The 19,147-nt window shown below is 39.9% G+C and overlaps 2 protein-coding genes across 2 annotated transcripts; one reads left to right on the top strand and one right to left on the bottom strand.

Moving 5' to 3' along the window:
- Positions 1-8,015: 8,015 nt before the first annotated feature.
- Positions 8,016-12,709, top strand: LOC127753349 (uncharacterized). Its single transcript, XM_052278827.1, has 2 exons — positions 8,016-8,499; positions 11,838-12,709. The coding sequence occupies exons 1-2, from the start codon at positions 8,071-8,073 to the stop codon at positions 12,420-12,422; spliced, it is 1,014 nt and encodes a 337-aa protein (XP_052134787.1). The 5' UTR covers positions 8,016-8,070; the 3' UTR covers positions 12,423-12,709.
- A 119-nt stretch (positions 12,710-12,828) lies between these two features.
- LOC127753350 (uncharacterized) lies at positions 12,829-16,593 on the bottom strand. Its single transcript, XM_052278828.1, has 7 exons — positions 16,466-16,593; positions 14,117-14,203; positions 13,543-13,650; positions 13,362-13,441; positions 13,209-13,283; positions 13,078-13,128; positions 12,829-12,992 (listed from the first exon to the last, which is right to left on the bottom strand). Exons 2-7 carry the CDS (start codon positions 14,199-14,201, stop codon positions 12,978-12,980), a joined length of 414 nt encoding a protein of 137 aa, XP_052134788.1. The 5' UTR covers positions 14,202-14,203; positions 16,466-16,593; the 3' UTR covers positions 12,829-12,977.
- Positions 16,594-19,147: the final 2,554 nt, after the last annotated feature.

Below are 19,147 nucleotides of genomic sequence, written 5' to 3' on the forward strand. Positions count from 1 at the left end.
TGGAAGACCAAGGGAAAGCCGGTGACCGAAGCAAGAGATAAAGTTTTACCTTAAATTAATTCAAGAATCTTAATCCATAGGAATCTTCTCTATCCTAAGCCTTCCATTTACATGTTGTCCTTGGATGAACCTGTTATTAGATTATACACACACGTTCCCTGTAATTTCATACCCTTGAAATACTCTAAAGTGAAGTGCTACAGCGGTATCCATGCTCTTGCGGATTTATCTGTGATCGCGACAAATACCAACGCCACCACCATTAGAATCTTTTTAGAGTATAGATTATCACCAAAAAGAACATCGGTAGCTTTATCGCTTTGATATCATTTAATTTCTTCTTCACGATGTAGGTGCGCTAGCCGATCTCTGGACTGAATAAGAGTCGGTCTTTCAAGATTAGTTAGAACACAAACTTCTGCGGTGATATCAAGAGTGTCAATAGTGTGCTGCAATTTTTCCTTTTCTTTTTGATAAAGGCCACTAACATGTGCAATCCAACCTCGTAGATGATGTCGTAAGGCATTCATCTTAATGTTCCACCTTTGAACAATATTTCCCCGTTTCATTGGCTTATTCCATATCTCGACCACATAAACATACAAATCATCCCGCGGGAACCATCCAAGTTCAATCTTGAACTACTTCATATTCCCCGTGAAAACATGTGCATCAGTGTCCATGAGAAGAGGGGTATGATCAGATAAGCCTTTTTTGGCATGTACCGGCACCAAAGGATACTTGGACTCCCACTCCGTAGACATGAGGACCCTATCCAACTTCTCAAAAGTTGGTGTCAATAGTGAGTCTGCCCAAGTAAATTGTCTACCCGTGAGATCGATTTCTCGCAAATCAAAGCTGTCAATGACAACACTGGAAAGAAATGGACAATGGCTATTGCGGCGATCATTGCATTTTTTAGTACTTTTCCTGAGTATACTAAAATCACCTGCCATTAGAGTGGGAAGATGATTTTGTTTGGCATGTCCGAACCATTTCAACCAAGAAATCCACCTTAGAGTATGTGCCAGTCTATATACCGCCATGAGAATCCATTTGAAATTATCCTCTTTGTTGATCAGATGGAATTTTAGGTAATATTCGCCTTCAACTAGGGTGGGCATTCGGTCTAGACTGAATTTTCAGTCCGGTTTGTTCGGTCTATTTAAAGTTCGGTTTCTAGAAACTGATGACCGATCAACACAACAAAATTTCTTAGACTGAGAGTTCGGTTAACTGAACTACCGGTTCGGTCTTCGGTCCTACCTGACCTGACCGAGCACCCTTAATTAGTAGGAAGGAGTATAGGACACAACAGCACGTAGGATTACAGGAGGTCTCGCCTCCGCCACCGCTGAGACGAAGATTGAGTCGTCTCGCACTGCTCCCGCAGGACATGGACAACAGCAGCAGTGAGAAGAGTGTCGTTGGGGCCAACTCTTCTTATGTGGATTCGAGCGAAAGGAAGAAGCCGAACAACAGGGGGACGCAGGAGACGGCAGCAATGCAGTTGTGAACGAGCGGTGCTGGCAGTAGGCGCAGGCACGCCGAGGTGCGGCGCTGGTGGTAGTCGGCGGCAGGAAGGCACCATAGCACGAGCGCAGGGTGAAGCGGCGGTTGCTAGGAGGGCAGTGGGGAACGATTTGGGTTTTCGATGGTGCAGTTGTGCATGTACTACTCTCTCTGATGCCTCAGTCTGTTATCTCTTGGATCCTGATCTCCTGGGTGAAGTGGGCTATGGTTCTGCAGCAACTGTGGTCCTATGGCCTGCTGCTACTTCTAGAGTTCGGTCTGTTCGGTTGACCGAGGGTCATGACCGAAGCACCAAATAAAAGTTCGGTCTTTCCACGTCCCAGACCGATCAACAGACTGAGGACTGACAGATCGGTACTTCAATCTCGGTCTCGATTTATTCGGTTTCGGTCTTTGGTCTCAGTTTATTGTGCCCACCCCTACCTTCAACAATGAGAGATATGTCCATCTTTAAAGCATTTTATCCATAGGATGATACCCCAAGATTGTCCACGAGGAAGAAGACAATGCTAGATAAAATCCACGCTCCCGTGAGGCAATCTGGATTTGTCTTAGACATGTCCTTTTTCCTTGTCTCTAAAATACAACAAAATCCAACTTTTTCCCACTAATACAATCAACCACGTACCGATGTTTAGCCAAATCCAATAGACCTTTATTGTTCTAGAATATGCCCTTTCATTAGGAAACATGTAAGAGACATTGCTTTCTTATTGTTAACAACGAAATTTTGCATCAGATTCGGAGAAAAAGGAATAAGATCAAAGAGGATTCGGTGTGAAATCGAGTTGACCTACGAGTCGGACTGCGCATCGGCTGGATATCGTATCGGCTAAAAACAGAGTATGAGTCAGATCTAGGTAGATGAGGCAGATGGCTAATACAACCATTATGGTATGACTTGGGCTCGACATGGGCCAAGATTGAGATAACCGTCATTGCCAATTAGAGATAGAGCTCGATTAAGGCAATTGTATCTATTAATTAGGATATTGAGTCAGTTTGTTAGAGATTTGGTAAGAAACCGCCATATATGGTCTTGTTTGTATCTTAACTTTAGAAAGGTTTGAGTCATGTCCATCATGGACTAAGTTTGTATTCGGGGTATAAATATGAACCCCATAACATTGCAATACGAGAGACAATCCAATACAACTTCGGCACATCGCTACCCTTTTTACTTTTCTTCGTTTTCGGCGAGTTCTTCGCAAGAGGTAACCCATCTCAATGGCCGGTGCTATTGGGGCTAACATGTCGCTTTAGACGTGTTAGGCTCGATATCGCGAGTAATTGCTATCATGTGTCTTAGTTAATCTATTCTTAGCTTCTCAATTTAGCTCTATCGGCTGCTGCTCACTTTAGGGTTTATGCTGGTTTCAGCTAAATTGTCTTGCTAGATTAGATGTCACACCCTGAAGTTCTTTCCCAAGCCTAAATTGAAGTTATAAATGGTCTCAAGAAAATACCGGTGTAAAGCAAGAGTAAACCCTAATAAATCAATGCAAATAATAATCGGAATTGGCATGTGGAATTTTTCTTGAGTTCTACATGTCGAAATACGCTAACAAGATTTTTAGTGGAATTTTCAGAGCTCTAGAAATAATTTTAACCAATTAAAATTGAGCACAAGCAATATTTAATCCCAGGAAAATCCATTTCCTTCTTTTTCTTTTTCTTTTTCCCTTTTTCTCTTTCGAATGGGCCGCCGGCCCATTCTCTCTTCTCTCCCCCTCCCCACTGGGCTAGCCGAAGGCCACGGCCCAGCCAGCCGCCCGAGCCCCCTCCTCTCTCCCCGGGTCGCCGACAGGTGGGGCCCACCTGTCGGGCCCGTCTCCCACCTCCAGCCGGTGCCGCCACACCCCGCTCCCGCGTCTCCCGGGCCACGTCACCCACGTCGCCCTCGCACCCACGTCCCCCACGCCCAGTTCCCTCTCTCTCCCGCCCGCGCCCGCGCTCGAGACGGCCGGGATTCGATTTTCGAATCCCGCTTCTCTCTCCTCTCGCACTCCCCCACGTCGGCCGGTGATTCCCGCCTCTCCCGGCCACGTCCGGACCCCTCCTCCCCTATGTAAGCACCACCGCCATCCCCTCTCTCTTTTTCCCCATTTCGCCGAGCTCTCCCGTGCCCTCCACCGCCCTAGCGCCGTCGCCTTCCTCTCCACCGCTGTCGCCGCCGCTCCGGTCGCCGCTAGCCGCCGTGCCGAGCCGCGCCGTCGACGCCGTCACGTTCGCCGTTGTGTGGATCGTCCCGTCCACCTCTTCTCCATCAGAATCCGCCGCCAGAACCCACTCCGCATCATGCGCCGGTGAGCACCGCCATGGCCGCCGCCTTCGGCCGGCGTCCTCGCCCTCTCCCATTTTCCTCTCTCCCTCTAACCCCTCTCATCTTGTTCGCTAGGTGGTTCCGGAGCTCGTCCCGCCGTCGCCATCGCCCTCCATCGCTCGCCTCGTCAATCGTCGTCGGTGAGGCCTCTCTTCCTCTCTATCTCTCTCTCTCTCTCCCTCTCTCTCTCTCTCTCCCTCTCTCCTGCGCCGCTTAGCCGCCGCCTAGCCGCTTAGCCGCCGCTGTCGCCATCCGCGTCGCCGCAACGCCGCCGCTGCGTCGAGCCGCACCACCGTGCGCCATGGCCGTCAGGCCAGCTTGAGCCACCCGTGCGCGCCGGCCGAGTGCCGCCCCCTCCGCCGTCCGATCCACCCCGAGTGGATTGGGGCCATCCGTTCGGCCGCCCGCGTGGCCGCCGCGTGGCCGCCGCGTCGGCGCCACGTCAGCGCCACGTGGTGCGCCGCCCCTTTCCCGGTCCGTAGACCCGGTCCACCGCGGATCGCCACCCGTGTCACTGCCATGTGGGGCCCGCATTTCGGCGCCGCCTCTCTCTCTCCCGGGATTTATTTATTGCGCAATAAATCAATTAAGGATTTTTCTGTTTATAGTAAAAACACAGTGAATCTTCTAAAATTCATATCTAATTCATCCGAGCTCCGTTTAAGCCCATTCAAGTCTCAGTAAATCAAGAAAAATGCGTAGAATCCATTAAAAATGGTTTTGCTCTCTGTTTCAGTAGTCTTATAGCTTGTTTGTATTGTTTGCTTTGTATGTCGCTTAGATTCCGGCTCTCCCGACGCTCCGGTGTACTTTGAAATAGTCACCGAGGTTCCTCCAGCAGCAGAGCAAGGCAAGTCATGCTTGTCACTTGAACATGTTGATTCTATATTGCAAATGCTCCATTGTTTTCCTTCAAATACTGCATTGTTTTATAATATTACCATGGGATGTTTACCTACTGTTATAGCCATGCTATTTTGTACCATGTTCCTTTGTTAGCTTGGGATATAACATGACTAGATATTGGACTAGGGATTGCTTAGCCATGCTTAGTTCAACTAGCACACAATGGGGAAAATTATATTAATGTCTAGACTTCAGATTCTAGTGTTGACATTGGATTAGAGCCACCGTCCTGGTGTCGCTTCATTAAAATATGTTAAATGGTGGGCTGTGGGTGCATGGTTTTGCTAGTCGCGCCCATGGCACTTAAGGACCGGTTCGCAGGAAACCCTGGGAGAATTCCCCGTACTTACCACAAGCCAACGTGGGCAACGGCTGGGCTTGTAGTGTAGCTTTCCTCTGGCTGACGTATCCAGGCAAGGGTGGGTGTGATGGAGTTTGGATGGGCCCTGCGACGGCCTATGCGGCTTCCGGATTCACCTAGGCATGAGAGGGGACTGCCCGCTGCCTTGCGAGGAGTGGGGGTGAAACCTGAGGTGTGGTGTGCTTGGTTAGAGGGGGTTATGCGAAGGGTCCTGTCACGGCCTCTATCCGGTATGTCGTGGTGGCATGTCGGCGCACGGAAACGTGTCGTGGGGCTATGTCTTGTGGGTACAGTTGTACAACTCTGATTAGAGTAAAACTATTCGAATAGTCGTGCCCGCGGTTATGGGCGGTCAACCAGATTCACCGTGATTAGTTTCACCCTAGTCTAGTCTAATGGAATTGAATAGTATAGGTGGATGGTTGGGCCTGTTGCAACGTGGTATAGCGTTGGACAGTGGATGATTAATATTCATTAATTATTACAATTGTTTTACTGCTTTCAACTACTGTTTATAAATGCTCGCTTTATGCAAATGAACCACAATAGCCATCCCTCGATATTTCCATGCATCATACCCCTATTCCGGTATGTCTTGCTGAGTACAGTGGGTAGTACTCAGTCTTACTCTATTTTTCCCAAACCCCAGAGTTTGAGTATGCGTCAGATGGTAGCTTCTCCGAGGAGTAGGCTTCGTTCGTGCCGTCGAGGATGCCTGTGGAGTGGGTGATCCCGCTGCGGTCCAAGTCAAGGCTTAGCTCCAGTTATCTTTTAATTTTTCGCTGCATGTATGTAAGACTTTTATAATGTTTGTAAGACGTGGATCTGTATGTCAACTTTGTTGTTTGTGTACCCCGGCCGGTCCTGGACGGGGATTTTAATGCACATTCTGCTTGGAATTCTATTCGGGAATTTCTGGGCGTGACATTAGATTAGCTAAGGCATCTACCATCCTGAAAAGTGTTTAATTGCTTGATTGTCTAGATTGTATGCTTCTTTCATACTTTGAGATGTATCATCCCTAGTCATGTTTAAAACCATTCAAACCAGCTTGCAATTAGACATAATAATGATAGTATCGGGGTTTCAGCCGATCTTACCTAATATGCATGTTTTACTACTTGTTTCATGTATATTCGCCACTTATATAGATAGATCATTTTATATAAGCATATCAAGCTTTAGTCAGTATCGGCTAGATTCTTGCACCTTCATGCCTGATTTCTATTTGATATGTTTATATAGATCAATTTATTTATATAGGTTTGTACTGGAGTATTAACTAGTACATTATCTTTCTTGTCACATCGGCTACTTTTATGATATTGTCTTAAACCAATTTATCAAACTTGATAGACAGTATTACAATATTCTTTTATATACTCAGTCCATAGCCGATTTGGTCTAACTCCATCGGCTAAGATTACCAACAATACGTTATCGGCCTCTCGGTCGATCGGTTATCGGCTGACTAATTCTGCTGTTGTCTTTCTTACTGATTGCAAGATCAAATCAGCTGACACGCCCTTGACACTCTCGAGTCTAGCCTTGGACCTGCACTGGAATTAAGCAGATCTCCCAGGCTGTCGTGTTTTCACATCAACACTTATGTCTTCCTTATTTTGACTTCAGCATTGCAAGCAAGTTGTAATAAATGAGAAAGATAACTATAACTTCAACGAGCAATCTTGTCTAAAATTTCTTAGTTAACCCTAAAAACCTCATTTCTTTAGTTTCTTTGCATTCGTGTAAACCACATTGTAGTAAAGAAGATCATGGTGTATGATGTAACGATTTGGCTCTCTTGTTCGAAATATTATGGTTCAATGAACAAAATATTGGCATAATCCATGGAAACATAAATATATCTCAAATATGTTTCATGTATTTCCAAGGTTGAGGTATTTTATCATGCCTATAAAAATATTCTCAATCATATGAAGCATTTTTTAAAATTAGAACACCAAAGCTTTTGTTTTTTTAGACAAATCATGCTTTTGAAATTCTTTATCTATTGCTAGCTCCCATTTAATGTAAGCATGAGGTAATTTCCTTCAAAATATGAGTGTACTAATGATTTTATGTAGAACATCATCACATATCTGATATGCCCCATGTTGGTCGGTCCTCATATCTCAATGTCCTCATGTCTTAATGAAGATGTTGAAGTTGTGCACAATCATCTCTAGTTGTTTTGTGTATCTCTATCATGGTTAATAAAAAACAAGAATACACGTAAAAATATGCATGTTCCAATAAACTATTAGGTGTCAGTCTTGAAAGTCACACACACTTAATCATTTTACCAAGCTCCTATGAGATCTTACCAATGTAAGTTGGTGACTCCACTGACACAATGAAATCAAATCCATACAGCTATGGGTATGATTAAATATATAACAAGGACATCAAATTCTTAAATCAGAGAATGGAAAGTTTAATACTATCTTCATCCGGAATATGAAAATATGTATTGTCCCATCCATCCAGTATCCTAACTCAAGCAATGATTGATAAGACTAAGGAAACACATAAAACTCATGATGTACCAGAAAATAAACCTAACCAAGAATACTTATACATTTGGTTTAACCGTGTTCAAAATAGTTAGTCATATATGTGCTTGAGATGATTTCGCTAATTTGACTACAACATATAAGGATCTTGCTACCCATTCTTCGTAGGACTCAGCTTATCTGCATTCTGAGATAACAGAATGTTGCAACCAAAATTAGCAAGTCCTTTTCCCCTGAAATTTACCACAAATGAAATTCTTCTCCCTGATGAAATTCTTCTTCCTCAAATTTGAAACGAGCAAGCATTTTGTGAAGACGCGTAAAAAAAAAAAGAGAGGAAAAAGGAAACACACGACAATATTGTCCTGTGCCTTACGTGCGCCCGCAGCCGCGATCTGACGGTCGCGCACTCGCACTCGCACCGCACCAACATGGACTACGGCGCCGCCGCCTCTCACGCCGCCGCCGCGGGGCCGCCGCCGGCGGCGGATCCCCACCACCCGCACTACCCTCACCCCTACGCCGGCTACCCTTACCCCTACGCGGCGTACAACCCGGCCGCCCCCGCCTCGGAGCCCGCCACCGCCGCCTCATCCTCCTACTACTACCCCACCGCGGTCTCCGCCGCCGCCTCTGCCGGCCAGTACGACCCCTACGCGGCGTACCAGTACTACGCTGACCCCGCCGCGGCCGGGCCAGGCAGCGGCGGCGCCGGGGGCCTGCCGGGGTACTACTTCGGCGCCGGTGAGGCGTTTCAGGCCCCGGCATCGTCGGCGTCGCAGGGTGCTCCGGCGGCTACCGCGGCGGCTGGCAAGGAGGCCGGGAAGCACTTTGGGTTCGATCCTCAGCGCTACGCGCAGGTCAGGATCCACCCTGCTTCTCTTTTGATTCAATGTCCCTTAGTTCCTGATTGTTTTGTGGTGAATTCAGGCGTGTTAGGGTTTGAGAGGTCATTTTTAGGCATAAATTAAGAATTTGATGGCCTATTGGCGATTTTCTCGCTAAGGGATTACCTGTTATTCGATTAGTCCTAACTTGGTTTTATATGTGAGACTCAGACATTTGCATGGATTAGGTGTTTTCCACATTGTTTAGTTCATCCGTTGGTAGCGGTTGTGGAATCATGGTACTGTGAAGCACAATTCTTTCGTGCAAACTGAAATGTTCTGTGGCATGGGAGTTTTTTGCTTCCATGAAAGACTCTTGTTTGTGGATAAGCCAAGACACACGAATTTCAGTTTGTTCCGTGAAATCTTAAAAGATGATGAATCGATTAAATCGAAGCCTTGTTTTGAAGGATAACATACATTCTATATTAGAGATAAGATTTGTAAAAATATATGGCATATATGGCATATATTAGAGATAATATTTGTAAAAAGATTTGTAAAAATATATGGCATATATTGAGTACTATTCACTTGACCACTACCATGCCACCCAAAGCTTAGGCAGCCTACTCAGATACTTGCCACAGTTTCATATGCCTATTGCCTACGCGCAATTCCTTTGGACCTCACAGTGAGACATATTAAGTGTATACTGCATCCTAAGTAATGGCAAAACTTGCATCCTAATTTTTTGGCTATCACGTAACCTCATTTTTTTTTTACTTGGTGAAACATTCATTCTTTTTACCTGTCCTCATTTGACTATCTGGAGTTCGATCTTATGGTTTCCGTATCGTTGAAACGCATTGATATTGGAGATATTGGAGAACTTATGCCTGTATGGTTAACTGAATAACTTATGTTTTTAGTTGGGTTGGTTTCCTTTGAAACAATTGTAGAAAATGTCATTCTGGACATACTTCATGGCAAACTTCCAAAACTGAATATTTGAAATAGTTAATTTGGGTCTTTAAATTCATATGTTTGGATTGTGCTAAAAAGCACTTTCATAATATTACAATTTTATTGGGTTTTACATATATAATACAGTAGAAACAAGTGGTAACTTGCCTGACCTGACACCATGTTTCAAATATGCGAAGTCTGGTTTTAATTAATTTATTTATTAATGTTTATGTTATTTGTATTTATTATGTGCCAACCAAAGGATTGTATCAGCATATGGTAGCAGGAGTTTTGTTTCAAGAAAGTTAAAAGATAATCAAGTATACCATTTGCCTGTTATAGTTATTTTAGCCTGTTGTATGTTTTTTTCATGTTTGAAAAACTTTGCTAACTTGGTTACACCAGTTCACTTCTTTCAGTAAAGTTCATGTCTTATTGTGTGGACACCGTTGGGACATATAGAAATAGAAAATTCATTTCTGAGGTCCTTGAGATTGTTTTCTTCAATTGCACATGTTGGAATGTCGGGCAAAAGATTGCAGCAAAACAAACCATATACAGTCTTCAAGATTAGTCATTCGATATGTTACTACTGTGGTGATTATAGCATTCTATTCTATGATGAAAAACCAATTAGAACAATAATAATAACTCGGTTGTTGTAGTTGTAATTGCACACTTGGATCACAATTCACACCACAAAGTTGATCTTGTCAAACTATGAAACAAATACAATAAATTAATCAATATGCACTCAATTGCTTGTGGTGATCTTACAATATGTGTTTATGAAGATATGTCTTATGTCATCCTGAAACTTACTATCCTCTGTACTGATTAAAGTAAGGCATTTTGAAAATTAAAATAAAGCAGTGCTCTAATATCTGAATCTAGACTACTACTACTGATTAGGTTTTTAGTAAAAGGTTGCTGATTTTCTTCTTTGCTAGATGTCTCTGTAGAGTTTAGACAGCCAATGCATCAATTGAGCAATAGTTTTGGTGGTCTGATTTGATGTTCATGCACGTTGTAATGCTCCCATACCACACTGCTTGCGTTGGCACGTTTTGTTGGAATGTGACATATGATTCCTCAGTTAGTTCTCTTATTTCTGCAAATCTAAAGTGTGTATTTACATAGAAGACAGCAAAGGCAAAAGTTGAAGCATCTCTCATCTTGCAGTCAGATCTTAGTTACTTGAACTTTGCTTATGCTCCTCAGACAGCAACTACTGTAGTTCCTATTATTGACGTGTTTTCTGGAGGTCCCAATAAATTCAAGGTTAACAAGCCAAGCTATAGAACATGTATGGTCTGCGAGTGTTATATGATTAAAAAACTTACAAAATATTTTTTTGCTGAAAAAGATGAACATATAATTGAAATAATCTGTCAATATATTTATTTGTTAGAGCCATGATGTATAATATATAATCCATTTGGTATTTTCTTATTTTTCCCTCCAAATAATCTGTTTCAGTGGAGTTCATGTTGAGCTTGCTGTAATTTCTCGTCATTAAAGTGGTTTTGGTCCCTATCTGCCATAGTGTCAGCAGAAAGCAAGAGTTGTGACCTATTTAAGGTCATGTATGGTACAACTATAGATCCCAGATCAACGCTGGATTTGAAGATTGTATGTCAAATTATAGTTGTTTAAAATTTTATATTTCATATAAAATGGGAATAAAATGATTAATCCAAATGTTATCAACGTAATCGTAGATCTAAATCTATGGATTTGTGGAGCTAGAAATACTCAGCTCCAATAAATCTCGAATCCGGAGCTGTGCCAAATAGAACCTTAAGTATGGATCAAGTGAACATTATTAGTAGTATGTGAAGCTTTTCCTGCACAACACAGCAGAAGTCTTGGATCAAGTATCCGTTGGAACAATCACCTTGGAAAATAAATCATACCTGTTGTGACTAGAAGAAATTTGTAAATAATGCTAAAATAATCGACTTATAACGATACATGTTGACATAGGATGAGAACAAAAATCCTTGTATTATTTTAGAGCTCATTCTCTCTATGGAAGCTTTACTGACTCTTATCAAAGATTAAATGTTCCATAGATTGTGTTTTGTTTATTTTGTTTTCCTTCTATATGCAATCCTTATAATATGTGTCATTCTGGTATAACACACGTGTGTCATTTTTAATTCCTGTAGTTGATTTTAGATTTTTAGCCTTAAGCATTTGCTGAACCTATTTAGTATATGTCGCATCTATCCTTCATTCATTTGCCAAAATCCTGTTTAAACCCATAATTCTGTTTGTCTTGTAATTGTTTGTTTATGTGCCATATCTTATCAAGGAGGGAGCTATAAGTCTGCTGGTTATCTGTTTTATATTCATACTTATTCTTTGCTTTTAGCTTCACAACAACAATGTATCTGTAGGCAGCAGCCGCCAGATCTTCGAATGGAGTGGCACCAGCAATTGCAGCCCCAGGCATGCACCCTGCTCAGTGGAATGCCCATTTCGGGCATCCTGTGCCGAAAATTGTTTCAAGAAAGCATATAAAGAAAAAGCCAAAGGTTGTGCAACCATTGACTTGTGAAGTTTGCAAGATTCAGTGCGATACTCCAGAAGTTCTAAGGATCCATAAGACGGGAAAGAAGCACAAGAAAAACTTAGAGAGGCTACAAGACTCTATCACACCTAAACCAGTAAAGCCTCCAAGTACTCCAAACACTGTTGCTCTTGCAGCAAATATGGCACCTGATCCTGTCACTACTAGTGTCACTACCAGTGTGATGCCTGCTGCACAAACGAAGAAGAAGAAGAGTGCTGCAGCAACCCCAGAGGAACTGGAGGTGAAGAGGAGGCGTGTACTTGACGCTGGAGCAGCTCAAGGAGAAGTGAAAATATGTACCGTGTGCAATGTGGTCGTCAACAGCCAGAAAGTTTATGAGTTTCACATAATTGGTCAGAAGCATAAGGCCATGGTACAGAAACAGCAAGCGCAGCCACCTATAGCCTGAGGTGGAAAGCAACTATGCTTGCTCATTTTTCTCCGGTTCTATTTTGTTGCAACAGAGAACAGAATGCACAAGCTCCTGTACTCCTAATGAATGTAACTTAGCTAAACTGCTTGAAGATTATTTGGGCTCTTTGTGCCTGCCGCAGATAAGTAGTCGGAGTTTGGAGCGAAGGTTGTCTTGTGCCTGTCTTCCAGTTGTTTATTGACCAATCCAGATTGCAGAATGTTGCCCTCGCTATGTGAATTTAGCCCTGTTGTTTAATGACAAAACGTCAATTCGAAATTGTATATTTCACCGTCGGATGATACTCCCTTTGTTCAAGAATGTGTTTAGCAATGCGTCTTATGTCTCCCCTGGTAGCACCAATAATAGACGAAATTGCTATACATTTGTCGAATGATTTTTGGTGGCTGGATTTGTCGTTTTTTGGACCCTTGATTTTTCTGTAAGATTAGCACAGATGGATGGATAGATTTTCGGGTTTGGTCAATGATATTGCACTGTTTCTGTCATTCAGCTCTGTGTTTTGAGGAGAAAACCTGCTTGTCGTTAGGATCATTGAATTCTGCACTATCAAAATTAAAAAAAAAAATAGTTTGTACAATGAATATGATAAATTAGCTCTACAAAAATTTAAATGCAGAAAAATACTTACATGAAAGGCCGAGGGTGTCTGATGGAGACTTGTGAAACTTTCTAGGCTTGCCTGCATCATTTTTATTTTTTCTCATAGTCAAACATTTGTTGTTGTACAATGATATTCATATTGTCATTCTATATTCTTACCATATTAGGTTGTATGTTTATGCGTGGACTGTTTATCACTTGGTGCATGAGACTTGTATATGATAACTGTGCTACCTGCATTTCAATTTGTTAGTATCAGAGAAAATGATGTAATTGTCTTTTTTGTATGTTGCTTATTTATTTATATTTTACCGGTGTTGCTTGAGAGTTTAGCATGTTTAACTCATCATGTAGCAATGCTGGGCTCTGTGGTATTTGAGTTGCAGTTATTCCTGTCAATTGAAAATGCATGAAGGATTGGCTATTTGTAATTAAAAAATTATTTTTCATTTGGTGCAGAATACATATAGTCAAAGAATATTATTTTTTTTACCTGAATTTTGTGTGATGGTAGAACTTCTTTCTTGAATATGCTTTGTTTCTGTTTTGTCCTTCTCTGGTTCTTTTAAACTTCCCCTTATATCTTGTAGTTGATGAATATCTGCAAGAAGTGTCACATTTATTGGTAAGTACTGGCATGTCAGATTTTTTACGATCTAGCAAATTTGTATTTTTTTTTTCTTTTGTACCTTGGGTCATACTGTTGCTATTCTCATTTGATTATGCATTTGAAATAGTTCCTGCTCCCGCGAAATATTAAAAAAATAGTTATAGCATCAAAATTCATGTGTAATTCAAAGTGTCATAGAGTACTTTTACATTTAGTTAAAGTTTTGTTACATGTCACACACACTATAATTACATGTGTAATGTTATTAAATTCTCATTGTAACTTTCTCTATTTTATTAAAAATATAGAAACAAATACTGTGAAAAACAAAGTTACATTACAAATCAACTGTATATACATATGTATTTTTGGTTCTGACTCACTGTAAAAACCAAATGTATGGATTTTTTTTATGCTTGTTCAGACTATTTTGTTGGTTAATGCTTCTATCTGATACCTGCATTTTCTTTCATCTTGTGTTTTTCTTTAATCCCCTCTATCTCCAAGCTCACTTTCTGTTTATATTCTGAAATTGGCTTCATTCCTGCAAAAAAAAGTAAATTATGTGTGAATTGGCTTCATTTCTGTTTTATAGTTATTCTGTAATTACATTTCAGATAAACAGTAGTTACATGTGTAATTTTAGTCATTTTTTGTGAATGCAACTAGTATGCATGTTGGTGGTTACACTACAGCTCTAGAAAAGGTGGATCTGAAGCTAGATCCCAGCCAAATGTGCCCATATTTGGTGGATTATTTTTGAGCCTATCAATTAGTCTAAACATGAGAAATTTAGTGTAGTTACATGTTAAATGTACCATTCTTACAACTGTAACTTTAGGTTTTTGTGTATGTAATTTTGTATATTTTTCATTTTTCTAAATCAATTTTTAGATGCATATGGATTGGGATTTGTTCAGATCTTTTGCTAAACTTTTTTTTTAACTTTGTTGGATGAGAATTATTTGGGTAGTTTGAATCATTTAAGTTTTTTTTTAGGCTATGGAATACGCTAAACTAAGAACTTTTTACAAATTTATTGTAGTTACATGTTAAATGTACTATTCTTACAGTTGTAACTTTAGATATTTGTGTATGTAATTTCGTATATTTTCTCTTTTAAAATCAATTTTAGATTCATATGCCTCGTAGATATTGTTTTCTAAACTAAATTGTTTGATGTTTTCAATGATGGTTATTGTATTGAAAGTTTTGAGATGACTTTCTTCAATCTGTTGTTCATTCAGATTTTTTAGAGGGGACAAGTGTCTGCTATTCATCTAGAAATTTTCAGAGGAAATCTTGTTCTGTTTCTTAGTACAAAAGGACCTGAACTGCATTAGATTTCACTAGTTTAAATTATAAAGTGATTTGTAGTCACTGAATTTTTTACAATGATGGTTTATTCTAGTGAATTTTATATTCTGAAAGTTTGAGATAACATGCTTCATGACACTGAGGTGAATTATTTTGTGACAGTGGATTGAGTATCCTAAACTGAGATTTTTTTAGAAATTTAGTTTAGTTACATGTTAAATGTACTATTCTTACAACTGTAACTTTAGGTATTTGTGTATGTAATTTCTTATATTTTCTTTTTTAAAATTCATATTTATTGGAATTTGTTTCAGATCTTGTATTTAAACTTTTGTTTTAGCTTTGCTGGATGATAATTATTTGGGTAGTTCAAATCATTCAGATTTTTTTTCTGTTATTTTTAGGCTATGGAAAACACTAAACTGAGAATTTTTTTAGAAATTTTAGTGTAGTTACATGTTAAATGTACCATTATTACAACTGTAACTTTAGGGTTTTGTGTATGTAATTTCATATATTTTCTTTTTTCTAAATCAATTTAGATGCATGATATGAATTTTTGAGTTATTTTGGTAAGATTTGATTTATAGTACAATCTGTGGTACAGTTTTAGAACATGAAAATTGCTAGATTTTTATTTTGTAGGTTATGTGAGGTTTTTATGAATGTTCAGCAGGTCATTGCAGATCAGTTTTTTTTGGTAGTTACAAGGTGATTTCTTTCAAATAAAGTTAATTTTGTATGCATGTTCAGTTTTAGATGTTAGCTGGTCTTCTGTTTTTTTTCTCGGCCCTGCAATTGAAAGTGATGAAATTGCATGTATGCATGTTCAGATGCTTGATTGTATTCTACCATCTTATATGCATTTTTTTTGTGGTGAATTTGTTTTGAAAGTTTTCAGTATAGTTACATGTTCAATGTACTATTCTTACAACTGTAACTTTATGCTTTTTTGTATGTAATTTTATAATAATTCAGTTTTCAAGGGTGATTTCAGTTACAGGGTGTTAACTTTAATGCCTTTTCTGTAATTTTACTAAGTGATTAGTTTTAGTGTGATTTGGTTTCCATACACCTCTTCTGTAGCAATGCAGTTACAGGGTGGGTTTTTTGTAGTTACAAATGTAGCTTCAGCAATTTTACTATGTAACTTGCTCATTAACAATTCAAGCACATGTTCTTTACTATATACTAAGTTCATTAGTTTTTCTACTTCTTACCACATTGTTGAGAGAATTATTATGAGATGCAGATATTGATGATTGCAATGGCAAGTTTCTGAATGTAGCAGATTTTTGTTTGTTGTAGCATGTTGACAAACTACACTTTGATGTCATTTTTGTACTATTTCTGTACAAACTAGGTCTTACTTTTTCAATTTTTGCAGGGATTCTCAGGAAATATATCTTCCAAGTTTAAAAGATTTATGAAATTCTGTTCATTTTTAATGAAGTTTGAATGGGAAAAGGAGGTAAGGATCTGCACTGACCTTGCTTGGGTTTGGATTTTTGGACTTCTTCTTCAGATCTGACATTGGATTTGATATCTTCTTCATCTTTTCTCTTCTTCGTTTTCTTCTTCTGCTGATGTTTGCTTCTTGATCTGATTTGGTTTGGATCTCCCTTTTTTTTGGATGTGGACAGGGTTGGTGAGGGGTGGAGCAGGTACAAATAGGGTTGGTGGTGATGGGGTGGAGCATGTACAAGTCACGTGATCTTGTTTTTCTATTTTTGTCGAGCTTTCTTGACTGCCAAGATTCGTTATTTGTTTGGGCTGAGAAAGTTTCATTTGATCCATAGTATCAATAGGCCTTTTAAGAAAATCTTTGTTTATTTTAAAATTTGTGTTGGCCCAAAATGATGTTTTTTTTGGCCCAGTACGTTATTTTTAGTTTGATTGTACTCCCACTTTGATGTTTGCTTCATTATTAGATTATGCCGTTGGATGCTAATCCAAGGGCTCAGAAATCTGACAAATTTGGGGCCTGAAAATTTGTCGAATGATGTGTAGAGAGACCCATAGTAGATGGGTTTGAAGTGTGATAAAGGATAAATTATTTGATCACGTGGGCTTGAAGAGTGATTAAGGATAAAGTACTGAACGTGCTAGCGTATGGATACCCGGTGCGAGGATGGAATTGAAGGAGGACGATTGCGCTTCGCTTTAAATCTTGTATAGAAATAAATATTTCAAATGTTTCATATTTGCTATATGTTGGATGTTGCTTGTGACCCCACCCTTTCATGTAACAGTCACGTTTCATCTTTCACTAATAATTAGCTGTAGATATGAGCACATATACCAAGACTAGAAATTAAACTTCGGTGAGAATATTCTATCATTAGAAACCTCACTATTCTATCATTAGAAACCTAACTAATTGAGCTATGCACACTTCACTTCTAAGGCTGAGTTCCCAACTCACTCTCCTTGTTTTTCGTGCGCACGCTTTTCAAACTACTAAACGGTGTATTTTTTTTTCAAATATATATATATATGTCGACATTTGATAGTCACGACTAGGGTATTTGGATGGTATGGGGATCGTTGGTACAGGGCATATACGAGATTGAGGTAAAAGAGATGGAGACAGGGATTTTTATACAGGTTCGGGCCCCTCATCTTACAGGTAATAGCCCTACATCCTGTTGGCCGAAGCCGGTGTTGCCCTTTATTCATCTGGATCACACAAATACAATATTTGGGATAATCTATCTATCCGTCATCGACTTGACGGCTAGATAATCAACTCGTAGTCGACGACAGGGTAGTCTTCCTCCTCGAATCCGTACTCGGCGAGATCAGAGACGACGCTGGATCCCTCTTGCCGGCCTCCGTAGGTACCGGATGGGGTATGGCTAGACTAATATCTGATGTCGAGATCTGACGGCGTATTGGCTTGTGGCTTTGTGGCGTCGTAGATTGTGGTGGGTCTGTCCCCTCTTCTCCTAGGAGGCTTGTATTTATACCCACAGATAACCCATTGTCTAAGTAGAACTAGGGAGATAAATATGGATACGATATGAGTAGTCCTTGTCGTTTCCATATAGAACTCTATTCATCATTTCTTATCCGGAACTCCTTCTATATATGAGGTTTGATTCCGTATAAGACATGGTATGTGGTGGGCCCTGCTGAGCTTAGTCGATTACTATTGGGTATGTGGTATCCATAACCCTGACAATATATATATATATATATATATATATATATATATACACGAAAGTTGCTTGAAAAAAATCATATTGATCCATTTTTAAAAAAGAATTAGCTAATATTTAATTAATCATATTTTAATGGATCGCTCTGTTTTTCATGCGAAAGGGATTTGCTTCCAACAAGAAGTAACAAACACAGCCATATTGATTCTCCTTAATAGTTTTGAGAATTGATATTCTTGCGGTTGTAACTTTTGTCGGTAAACATTTGAATATAGTAAAATATATATGTCGATTATGTTTTGTTTACTCTCCTCCCGTGATATGCAAGTTAAGAACGTAGAGACTTATTTTTACATAGCTTCGTGCCCTCTTTGGAGTGATATAACGCTATGTCTACTGTTGTGATTGATATATGGAAACACTATGGTTATAAGGATGTACTCCCTCCGTCCAAAAAAAGGTAAACCCTGGCTTTCCGTGTCCAACTTTGACTGTCCGTCTTATATGAAATTATTTTATAATTCGTATTTTCATTGCTGTTAGATGATAAAACATGCTTAATATTTTATGCGTGACTTGTCTTTTTATTTTTTTTCATAAATTTTTCAAATAAGACGGACGGTCAAATATTGGGCACGAAAATCAGGGCTTGTCTTTTTTTGGGACGGAGGGAGTATATGTAACTAATCTATACCTATGTGGACCTAATCTAGACCTGTCAATTAACCTCATCAGGGATCAGGGATTTAGATAAACTGGATTGTTCAAGGGTGGTTGGCGGAGCAGTTGAAAGAGGTCTCCTTGGCTTCGCTCGATGATTGATACTTGATAGCTCGTAAGTGATTTGATTTAATGCAATCATAATATAGGAATTTATAGGTCACTTTGGGCTAACCAGCGCATTAGTTGGCATTGTGAGATACCTTTGGCAGGGATGGATTGGTTTCTAAATCTAGTTCTATGAAAAAAAAAACTTATTCTTGTTTTATTTTCTCATATAGTTCCCTAAG

The sequence above is a fragment of the Oryza glaberrima genome, chromosome 10, assembly GCF_000147395.1.
Source record: "Oryza glaberrima chromosome 10, OglaRS2, whole genome shotgun sequence".
NCBI lineage: Eukaryota > Viridiplantae > Streptophyta > Magnoliopsida > Poales > Poaceae > Oryza > Oryza glaberrima.